We start from the raw sequence: 12137 nt of genomic DNA on the forward strand, positions 1-12137 counted from the left end.
TCTTCAGGAGGCCCTGAAACACCTAAATTGCAGATTGGTGCTCTCTCTTCACGTCAGCACCTCCTGCACTGGTTCAAAGATGAACTCTACTTTTCCAGGAAAAATAGAAAAGCATCTGTATCTTGAATATGAACTGAGAACACAAAACAGGAATTAACACTATATAAATGTGAGATAAACTGAAATACGAAAAATTCACATTGACATAGCTGCACACATGTACCAACTTAGTATCTCCCTTAGCGCCCTCACAAACTGCATGACCAGCCATGCGCCAAAGCAGATGCAATTGTCATCAGCTGAAAGCAAATGAAGCAGGCAGTTCCATGGCCTCAGACGTGACAGAACCTCACACCTCAGCTATCAGGTTCAACTTGGAGTAGTCACGATATCAGCTATGCTAATGCAAGTCATCCTTGATCACAGTCAAAGTCTATGACTTTCATATTATCAATGAATTAAATAGAAATCTAGACTTCTATACCAGCTTTTCTTCTGATATGCAGTCAAATGTCAACTAATATACAAACTGCTAGAGTGGCTGGACACATGAAAGCTGTTTCTGAAATACACCTTCACAAGCGAATTAGCAACAGAAAAAGAGGTTTCAGTGGAACTCACTTGGAAAAAGAACACACACACACACCCCCCCCCCCCCCCAAAAAAGACACCACCCACAAAAATCAAAACATGTAGAAGCAGGAAAACAGCCTTCTTCAAATACCAAAAGAAAGTCTTCATTTTTCTTTGCTAGAATATTATCTAGGATAAATTTTGCATTGAAACAGCCAAGAAGTTCTCCTAGAATTAATTTCTAACCAGAACTAGACATTCTGGACAATGAGCCCAATTAAGTCTATGAATCCCAGAAGCACGCTTCCTCTAGTCCTTAGCTTAACAAAACCAGAATTGTTTGCAATATTGAAATGAATAGTAAGTGAGAGAACAGTAGCACAAAACATGCAAGACAGGGAAACAAAGAAGCAGGTGTGTTAATGCCGCAGACTTAACCATAGTGGAGATTAATGTCAATGTAATTGCTATTTGCTCTGCTACTGAGCATTCAAAGCCTCTGGTTTTGTTACTCACCAGATCATCCAAGAGTGCCTGCTTATTCTTCCTTTTCAGGATCTGCTGTATTTGTTCTTCTTTCTGTATGAGCAGTCGCCTTCGCTCACTTTCCTGTCGCTCTGCCTCTAACGCTTCTTCCAACTCTTCCTGCTCCCGCGTCTGAAATATAAATTAGATGATTGTGGATAATACTTCCACCTCCTCTTACCGTCCAATGCAAAGTTACCCTTGCTGCTCTCTGCAGTTAGATGTAATCATCTGTGTCTTGGTTCTTTATATAGCAGAGGATGACAATGGGCCTTTGTGATACATTCACTCTAGAATGAACCCCTCTCTGCTTCCACACATCCTACTTCTCATGTGATGCAAGTCGGGTGACTGAAAATGTAACCCCACAATACCTGATTGCCATCCCTCCCACCAGATGCACCTTCTGTGCAAACAACACTGTGTGCTTATCAGTAGTGTAGGAGGAAAATGAGCAATTACAAAGCTGTGAATATTAACAGAAAAGCTTAAAAGCTATAACATATTTAAGCGTGAACTTTAAAAATGTAACATTCCCAGAAAACAAGGAACTTTTCCTATCATCTGGATTATAGTCATGTGACACAAGATGAAAAATAAGAGATTACTAGGACAAAGTGACTAGTTTTTGCTTCAGGATTTATTTCTTGAGAAGCTTTATTTAACCTTCTTAATAATCTGTATTTGAAAATCCCAGTGAAGGAAAAGAAAGAAAAAAAGAAGGGGGTTCAGAGATAGGAAAATGAAAGGATTAAACCATTTATATGGAAGAGGAAATCAAAAGAATGTCAGTTTGGTTGTAAGAGGTACAGGACAAAATATACAGTCAACATTGTCCAAATCTTCCCCACAAAAAAAATACTAAAGCAAAAGGAGATTCAGTAAAAATGCAGAGATAATTAAAACTGCATACAACTTAAAAAGATGATTTATTGATAGGAGCCATTTCAGCAAAACATCATTTCAGCCAAGAGCTTGGTAACACCTGTTCTTACAAAGTTGTAACATAAAGTATAGTTAAGTGATAGAGGCCAGAATATGCTGAAAAGCACCCTTTCACCAGGCAGATCAAGCCAATGGGTCCCAGTGAGGCCCAGTTACTCCTGGATGCAAGAGCTGTCAGACCTCACCACCTGCCACCAAGCCAGCAAAAGGTGCTTTCATTTTATAACTATAACTAACTATAGAAGTGACACTGGAAAAGAGCTGGTCACCAACAAGTGACCACCTGAAACTGGATTCTCTTTGCATTTAATGAAAGGAAACGAGCAAACAAGAAAATCCCCAAGTTGCTGACTGAGGTTATTTCTGAGAATTACAGGATTTAGTTAGTTCAGTCAACAGAATTGAAGAGCTTAGGGTCTTGAAGACATTCCAAGCCTCTTCCACATTTACATCTAAAGACTGCCTGGAATTTGCACTGAAACAGAAGAAAGCTGGTAGGAAAGTGCTCAAAGACATAGTCTGAAGAACCAGACCAAAAAAAGTTATAGTCAGAAATAAGTAAACTGATGTAGAAACCTAAATCAGATCAGACTACAGGAAAGGAAGAACTATCGCATGTCAGATCAAATTCCTTCTGGAAAGAAAGACCAAACAAAACATTAAAACAGAATGGAGAGAAGTTCAATGGGCAGTGATGGTTGTGTCAACATTGAAGATAACCTAGACACAGTCTCAATATCTAAGGAAAAAGACCAACATGGTGAAGCCTGAAGTAAACTCAAGATGACAAGTGCAAGAAGTAAATAGAAAACATAATAATGTTTCACCACATTCAAGAAAGGACAGTCAAGAAAAACACTCATCACAGAGTTCAGACAAAACTATTTCAAGACTGAACAAAGCAGCAAGTGCAATTAAACATCTAGTGACAAAGCAGGAAGTAACAAGCATATGTCTCATGACTGGAGAACAGCAGATATTGAAGGAAGAAGGCACATTTGGGAAAACTGTAGTCCACTCAGAGCGCAAGACTCTATACATGCAGATAAGTAGAATTTATAATTGTCCTGGTTTTGGCTGGGACAGAGTTAATTTTCTTCCTAGTAGCTGGTGCAGTGCTGTGTTTTGGCTTTAGTATGCAAACAGTGCTGATAACACACCAATGTTTTAGCTGTTGCTAAGTAATGCTTACCCTGATGATCAAGGACTTTTCAGTCTCTTATGCCCTGCCAGTGAGGAGAAGCACAAGAAGCAAGGAAGGAGTAGAGAAAGGACACCCCACGCAAACTAGTCAAAGGGGTATTCCATACCACAGCACGGCATGCCCAGTATATAAACTGGGGGGAGTCACCCAGGACAGCAGATCACTACTCGGGTCAGGCTGGTGGTAATCATATTGTGCACCACTGCTGGATTGGGGTTTTTTTCCTTTCTCCTTTTAGTTTTATATTCTCTCCCCTTGTTATTTTCCTTATCATTATTAGTAGTAGTATATTATACTTTATTTTAGTTATTAAACTCTTCTTATTTCAATCTATGGGGTTTACATTCTTTTGATTTGCCTCCCCATCCAACCCCAGGAGAGGGGAAGAAGTGGGTGAGCATGTGGCTGCATGGTACTTATTCATCAAGTGGGGTTAAACCACAACAATCATATATAAAAATCAATTTATAACAAGAACCCCTCCTCCACAAGTTCTTCACTTTTTCATCCAAACCTATCTGTTTAAAATTTTTCTCCACATGGTTCTGCATTAAATCTACAGATCTAACAGACGAGTTAGTACACAAGTAGCAAGGGTATTAGGAACTGGCTACAGAGCTGACAGAAGAACAAGCAGTCACTTAAATCCTGAGGTGGCTGGTTCAGTAACTTCATATTTTGATTTTTAAGAAACGATGACATACTCATGGGGAAAGAAGTAGCAGAAGTAAGATCAAAATAATTTACAAGGCCATAGATTTTTGGAGACATTAATTCATCAGTTCAAAACCAATGAGGAAAAACCCTGATGCACTACTTGACCATTACCGATTTTTAACCTCCTGTAAGAGTGCTACGAGTCTTGGGATCATGTCAACATATTTCCAGTAAAGATGGGAAAACTGTTCTTTTGCAAGAGGCTGTTATGATCTTAGCTACAATACTACTTTCAGTTCTGGTCCCTTCCACTTGCCAAACACAAATCCAAACTAAAACAGGCAAAGGGTAACAAAAATACCAATATGAACAAAGAATATTTATATTCCTCAGAAGCAAGCTATTACAGTGGACAGGAAAATTTATGTGAGTCCAAGAATGAATGGACAGTGACTTGCTATAAGAAGTTCAGGCAAGAAATTAGGACACCTTTTACCATTTATGGAGTAAAGACATTCCAAAACTTGCCAAAAAGAGCAGCTCTTGGGAGAGGGGTAAATTTATGGCCAAGATCATGCAGTTTTTGTAATAGCCAACTGTATCAAGTCTATTATTAAGTTTCAATTGTTGAAAAAGAAATGTTGAATGTTTCAAATGTTGAAAAAGAAATAAAAAAGAAATGTCCCTGGATTTCCAGTAAGTCTGCATTCACGCAGGCTTGCCCAGCTTCCACCAGACAGCCTGTAGCCACAGAGAGACCCCAAAGGACAGAAAACAGAAGACCCAGAGGGCTTGGGTGGGTACAGAGTATTACTGTGCTGCTTGATACGATCACACAGCTAGCGCACAGGCTGTCTGCAAGTCACGTAAGTGAACAGAAAGTGGGCTGTAGGCAAAGCACACTATTCTCACTGTGACCCTAAGAGGTTGCACCTACATTGTAAAGTAAGACATGTAGCCAAAGATTTGGCAGGTCTCTTCAAGCTCTGAAGCATAGGATATTGCACAGTGTCAGAGACAGGATAACAGATCAGAGATGGACCCCAAGGGAAATTTCCTTGCCTTTAAAAGGAAGAGGTTCAAACAAACATTTTTCAGATTCCAATCTCCTCCTGTGAAATCCTAGCGCTAAAGAAACCACTAGTTTTGCCACAGACTTCAGGGAATTGAGGATTTCTCCCCTACTGATTTGAAAGCAAGTCCTGAGTGCAACTGTAATACAAACATAAAACCTTGTTATGTCACACTCTGGGCAGACATTTTCCTTCAAGAACTGATAACAATGTGTGTTTTTATACTGAAAAAATATTTAACAGATTAAATTTTCTTATAGAAACACAAGTTTATTGTTACAGAACAAAATGGTACCTAAACTGTATTTTAACGAAAGGATCTTCAAAGAACTGTATGTTTTGCATACAGATCATATATATAATTCTCTTGATGTTATTGTTATCAGCTCTTGAACAAAACTTTTAATGTTTGTTTCAACATCCTTCATTTTAAATTTTGCATAAACCAGATCCGTGCTTTCCCTCAATTTTACAGTTCTCTCCTGGGAGCGTCATAATGTCTGCATCTGGATTCCTTTTTTCCTTCAGATGAGAAAGGACTGATTGTCCTGGTACAGGAACGAACTTTGTCTCTCCTGGATATTGTCCAACAACACTGCCAGCACTCATGCCGTGCTGATGTATTACATGCAGATTTTACTCCCTGCCCTTCTTTTCAAGCCCTTCACAAAATAAAGCGTGACTACATTTCAACTATCAATGTAGTCTCTTTACACAGCACTAAATATCAGTAGCACAGAACATCAGCATATTACAGTTTTTAAATACAAAGTGAAATCTGCACAGTGCCTTCAGCTTTGACTTGTTTTTGAGACATTACAGAAAGTACTTCACTTCGAAAATCCTTTAATTCTGTAACTAATGAATAAAAGTTGTAGGGCAGAGGAGAAGTTAACTAACCAGTTTTATCTTATTTTTCTGAATGACTTCTTTGTTATCCTTCTGGTACAGTTCCATTTTCCTTTTGGTGTTCTCCAAATCCACATTGTTGGTCAAGTTATATACTACATAAATATTAGAAAGACAGAAAGCAAAAGCATTAGGTCAGCATGCATAACCATGACAAAGAAATAGTACTCTTATGTTCTCTATCCCTTCTAGTACCAGGTACAAACATTGCAACAACAGAATTTATTTAAATATGCCCTGTAAATAAAGACATAACCTGCTAAACACAACCTCAGTTAGCCAAGCTCCTTTAGGTTTAGACATCTGTAGATGACAATTTGAGTCTTACATCCTATTTTGTGATACTGATAATGATACACATGAATAATATTATTGTTCATAGTATCTGTAAAACATTAACCTTTTCAAGTAGCATTACAACTAAGAACAGTAATCATGTAAAATTAGACTAAACATACACATATTAAGACAAGGTTAGAAATTAAGTCATTTCATAAGATTATCTAATGCACAAAGACTAGAGACCGTTCAAATTCTCAGATACACAAAAAAATTTCATATTACTCAATAACTTAGAATTACTTTTATTATGCAGAATCTGCAGATGCATCCAGATGCATAGGTAAAATGACATTCTCTTGATATCCCTTCATACTGATAGACTGTATCTCACGTAAAATTATGAGCAAGCAGGGTCAGCCAGCAAGCTCCACAGTTTAGCACAACATTCCCAATTATCTACACATTGCACAGAAGATAACTCAAGAAATTGAACAGTTTCTATCATCAACAGCTTTAAAGATGTAGACGGTTTGGATGATTAGTAATTTGATACAATGCCTGAGCCTTCACCCCTAGGTCACTGGTTCAATTGTGGGTCAAGTGAATTCCAACTGAAAGCCATTATCACTGGGAAGTTGCTGGTGATCACCATTCAGAGTGGATGCTGGGCTCATGCCCATGACCTTAAAGCTGTCAAGACTGCAAACATACAGCACTCAAGGCCTTGAAGACGATTTGTCACATGGCTACAGTAAATCTACAAGAACAGCAGAGAGATTTGCCCAGCCATTGATAAATACCCTTTTGCAAGAAAGTGCAATCAATATGGCATCGTTAGGTCAAACCCTGAGGAAGAGAAAGAGGTTCTAGTGAAAACTAGCATGGGATTTGCGAGATTATGGTTCAGTTCCTTCCTCCTAGGTTTTCAGGCAACTAGGCCCAAATGAACCCTGGGCACATGCACTACTGCCAAGTCATTTGTATAAATATGGCTGCCAGAAAGAAATGGAAGGAAGCATGAAGTCTGTGGTTACTCATCAGGACAGCACATATCTCAGTTTGGTAAAGATTACATCACTTCCTTCATCCTCTCCACTCAGCAAAAATGAACTTTTAGAAGGGTTCTAGGTAAATTAAACCATGAATAGCCTAGTAAATCAGTTAACAACAGCAAAGAGAACAGCAAGAAATCAAAGCAGGGAGCAAATGGAGGTGGGCAGAGAAAACAGGATAGGGACATTTTGCTGAAGTTGTGGGATGCAGCTCAGTTCTCAAATCCAGCTGTACTGTTCAAAAGGGGCAGCCCTGCTCTTATGTCCCTCTTCCCAGGCATAAGCCTCACTCTTTCACCTGGTCTGACTCCAGGACACCCTGGATGCTTTGCAGTGTCAACAGACACCCTCCAGTAACCTGAACTGGCTCAACAAATGGGTCAGGCAAGTGCCAGAGGTGGTACAAGGGAAGTACTAAAAGCATACAGATGGGAATAGGAATACTCTCTTTTCAGGAGTACTGAACCACCATGTTGTCTCACTCTTACCAAATGTGCTCAGTCCTTCCTTGAACTGAACTAAAAGGGCAAGGCAAGATACAGCTGAAGAAATTCCTAACCTTAAGCAAAAAAGAAAAAAAAAAAAAAAAAAAAATCAACCCCAAAAGCTGTATTTATTCCCCCCTTTCTTTTCCAAATAATGCACACAATCAACAGGACTGACATTTTAATTGAGCCTGGCTCCTAAATCAGCTGAACTCCTCCACCACATCACCCTCACTTCAGCACTTCAGGAGGAAGATTTGAGATGGAGACTGGTTTTGCCGTTTAAGAATTTGAAAGGGTGCCAGAGTTCAATTTCCAGCTTCGCAACTGTTCTGGGGCAGATAACTGGCCCTCTCTACTGGAGGTCTCCCACCAATAAGAATCAGGAGTAGAGATATAAAGCTTCCTTATTCCTACACATCAACTGCTGTATCTCTGTACTGTAGGCATATGCAGCACCTATGCCCACAGTCTCGATCTCATCTCAGGTGGAATCTCTGGGCACTGCAGTAACCCAAACAAGCCATTCAAAGTTCAACTCCTTGGTCTCTGGAAACTACTTATCCATTTCAAATGTTTTAGGGGTTTTTGTTGTTTGTTTGTTTGGGAGGGTTTGGTGTTTTTTTTTTGTTTTGATTTTGGTCGGGTTCCCCCCCCCAAAAGGCATATTATTTTCCAAACTGACCTCCAAATTTCCATTTTACAATTACTAGATGACAAGCAGCTTAATATTTAGGCATTATGGCACAGAAGAATTGTCATGTGAAGATGCTGGCATACAATCAGACCAGTGCTCTGCAATGACAGCAGCTGCATGGGAATGTCAGCACTTTCTTAAATCCACACACCAGCTCTCTGAACTCTTCAGGGACGACACAAGAAAGAAATAGCATCTGCGAAATGCTGTGCTAGCAGGATGCCCAGATGCCACCTTCAGGTGCAAGGGGAGGAGCATGAGGAGATGCCAAATGCCTCTTCAGGCTCCTGAACATCTTCAGTATTTTTTTTTAAATAATCCAGCAATAAGCTGGATCTATCCAGGTTTTGCAACTATTGCTACTTGAAACATTCAAGGCTTTTCTTCTTCTCAGTTACCTTTAATAGGTTCAACTAGTCAAAACTTAGGTTTGCAAAACAAAAGCGGTAAGATTTAAAAGACATACTAGGGAAAGCAGGAAAGTTTTAAACATGTGCCAATGCCCGCCTTTATTTAGAGCTACTTACAGAAGCGGGTTTATTTTGCTACTTGATATGAAGTAACATTTCCATGTAAGAGATACATTTTTGCATCAATGTTTGAGAAATCTTCAGTAGCCACCTTAAACGCCCACTGCTCTACGAGCAGCAAGGTGAAAGTTTTATTTCCCCTTCTGTTTTCATCCTGTGGCTGGAACCAAACTACAGGTAAAACCCTCTGAACAGTTGCATCTGCTGATACCATGCTGATTCTGCTCTACTTATCTTACTCTACTCTGTCACTTGAGGATACCGCAGGAGATCAGCAATTAGAAAGATTCATACCTCCAGAACCCTCAAAGGCCAGAGTAAATTTCTCCCACTGAATATTGATTCATGGTCGTTGAAGAGGAACATTACTTTGGTCATCAGCATCTGTTCCTCAACACTAAGTCATCCACATTTCAGACTTCAAATACTGAAGAGCCACGTTTTGTTGCAACACTGTTAAGTAAGATCTTAAACCGCTGTATCAGCATCAGTATCAACAGCTGTCCTTTAATAACTGAAAATAGCATCTTCCATCCTACAATAAAAATGCCTGTGGTGGGAAACTTTTATGGGCTTTTGTTGTGCAGCTGTGGCAGAAAGTCTTCACAGGCTTTTCTCACATCTTTGCCAGGGCTTTTGTCAGGGGGGGTGCACCTGCCAGTTTTGCCAGAAATTTAAAAAGGGAACATTTGGAGGAATTATATTAAAAATAAAAAACACAACAAAACAAATTCTGAAACTAGAACCATAAAGAGTTAAAAACCCCTAACTCATATGCTACACCTATCCTGACAAAATATTGGTATAGATCTAAATATGACTGGCAAAGCAGATGGCTAGTTTGAAAAGGTTTCAAAGAGAAGCCAGACTTACTTTGTCCATGTTGAAATATAGCATAAGTGGCTGGAAGTGGCCTGAAACCCTTCAGGGAAAAGAAACAGAAGCTGGTTTGTATGTAACAATTATTTATCTACTTATCCATCTCACATTGGTTGGCCTATAAAATGACTTGCCTTGAGATAGCTGTTGAAGTATAACAGGAAGACTATTATGTTTTTCTGAAACATTTCATTCTTTTTAGGTAAAATTCACTGCTACTAAAATTCAGCCTCTACAGGGAGGCTTTCAGTGCTTTTTTAAAACAGCAACATTCATTATGCAATTCTACAACAAATGGAAAAAATCTAGTTAGAAAAAAGAAAATCAGACAAAAATATTAATTATATGGCACGCACAGTAATTTGTCTGGAGCCAGAGCACTACAAATGAATGTCACTCCACTGCAGGACTTTCAGTCCACCAAAATCCTAGTTTAGTCTGAGACACTGCAAATTTTCTGAGACTTCTCCTAGGTCCTTAAGAGACAACAAATATTTTTTACATGGTAACATTATTATTCAAACAGTCAGAATATACCCTCTCTGGCAAGATAGCAGATGATTACTCTGCTACAATGCAGATCTATTTGATCAGCATTGCTGGTATAAGCCAACTGAAAAGTTGAAAATTAGTAGTATCAGTTTATTATAAATGATATTCCACCTTACTACAAACAGCTCCTTAATTATGATCACCATAAATCGCCAGCTCTCACCCTCAGCCTGCCTGGGGAGCCCCGAGCTATTGTGGCACCTTTGGTTGGTGACTTGGATGCATGGTCCCTGCACTTTTAAGAGAAGTAGGAGAGGGGTGAGGGGGAGAAAAGATGAAATAGATTCTAACAGGTCCTTTCCAACTAACACTTCTGCGATTATAACAAAATAATTATCAGAAACAAAAGAAAACCCATAGCTAAGCCAGAAAAATCTAGTTAGGCATTAATAACTACTTTTGTTTATCCTCAGTTTTCTTTTATTGGGTAATATTCCAGAAAAATACCTTAGCATAGTAATAAATGAGATCACTTAGCCACACTAGTCTAAGAAAGATCATTTTGACTGGAGCAGTGTGATACCAAAATCATTGTACAGGTGAGACGACTGAAATCTACCTCTGATCAGGTCGCTCACCTTCCAAGCTGGGTTATTCTCATTGTCAGGACCAGCAATACCACCCTCATGTGCACACACAGAGGAAATAAACAAAATCACAAAACAATAAACAAAACCCACAAGTGATTATAGATACCGAAATTATTCCTACCCAAGGATCGGGTGTGAGATAAATGTTCCAAGCAAGACAAGTCACTAGGCAGCTGGTATTGCATAAAGTCATAGAGGAGTAATGAGATACAGGAATCCAAAGGGCACAAATACAGCAGCCTCGTTCCAAGTCAAATGCACTGAATGTTTTTAAAAAGCAATAATTACCACTAACAATTGTTTTGCGGTAATGCCTAGAGGCCTCATTCAGGTATCAGGAGAATGGTGCCAGGCAGTGTCTACACACATGCTCAGAGGTGGGTTCTGCTCTGGAGAGCTTACACGGAAAGGTTTTGAAAAACTGGCTATGAAGATACTTTGGGGAAGAAATAGAGAGTGAAAGAAACTCTTTCCTTGTAGAAAGAGTGAACAGAAGTTGCATTATGTCCAGAGATTATAACTTGTAACAACACTCTAAGGTTTAATCTTACCACTCTCATCATATGGGCATAAACCTGACTTACACCTTTCCCAAAGGCAGGTTTTAACCCTTTCATTTTATTTTTCTTCCTAATGTTAATGACAACAAACTGTGTTTACAATGTTCTCAAATTGTCCAACTGATTATAGTTTCTGGGGAAAACCTGCTTTAAAATGTGGTTTCTATTTAAAGCCTTGTATAACACATTTTAGCCCAAAGCATTATTTAGTGGCTACATTCTAAACCACTTCAAAAATGTGTTTTTTATAATAGAAATCTTAAGAGGTGACTACCCTAATGTTTGCTTGACCTTCACACACACACACTTCCGCTCTACCACCCAACTCTTTTCTTTAATTAGAAAAAGTCTGTAGGTATAACATGCCTGATATGAAGGGGGAAAAATGTGTTTCAAGTGAGGTCATATATCACGTCAATGGAGTAAGACAGTGCAATTACTGCAAATGTTGGATCTGACCTACCTGTAACATTTGGTAGAACTATCAGAACTGTGCTAGGATCATGTGTACTTATACAGGAGTTTACATTTTGTCTCTGCCAAGCAACTACTTCATATAAACCCCCACAACAACTTACTAAACGAAGCTTGCCAGTAAAGAGAAAACAAGGTAAAGCTGCACCT

General features: G+C 39.0%; 1 protein-coding gene across 3 annotated transcripts in view; it reads right to left on the minus strand.

Annotated features, from left to right (window-relative positions):
- The window catches only part of MNAT1 (MNAT1 component of CDK activating kinase), a 125252-nt gene that overhangs the window by 71521 nt on the left and 41594 nt on the right, over positions 1-12137 (minus strand). For all 3 annotated transcript variants that reach the window (XM_061464228.1, XM_061464227.1, XM_061464229.1), the window contains exons 4-5: positions 5878-5981; positions 1090-1230 (exon numbers count right to left, since the gene is read on the minus strand). In XM_061464228.1, the coding sequence (XP_061320212.1) occupies positions 1090-1230; positions 5878-5981 (245 nt within the window). The remainder of the gene's footprint in view (positions 1-1089; positions 1231-5877; positions 5982-12137) is intronic.

The sequence above is a fragment of the Pezoporus flaviventris genome, unplaced genomic scaffold, assembly GCF_033815535.1.
Source record: "Pezoporus flaviventris isolate CSIRO_AGI_PZ_B2104156 unplaced genomic scaffold, CSIRO_AGI_Pfla_v1 ptg000036l, whole genome shotgun sequence".
NCBI lineage: Eukaryota > Metazoa > Chordata > Aves > Psittaciformes > Psittacidae > Pezoporus > Pezoporus flaviventris.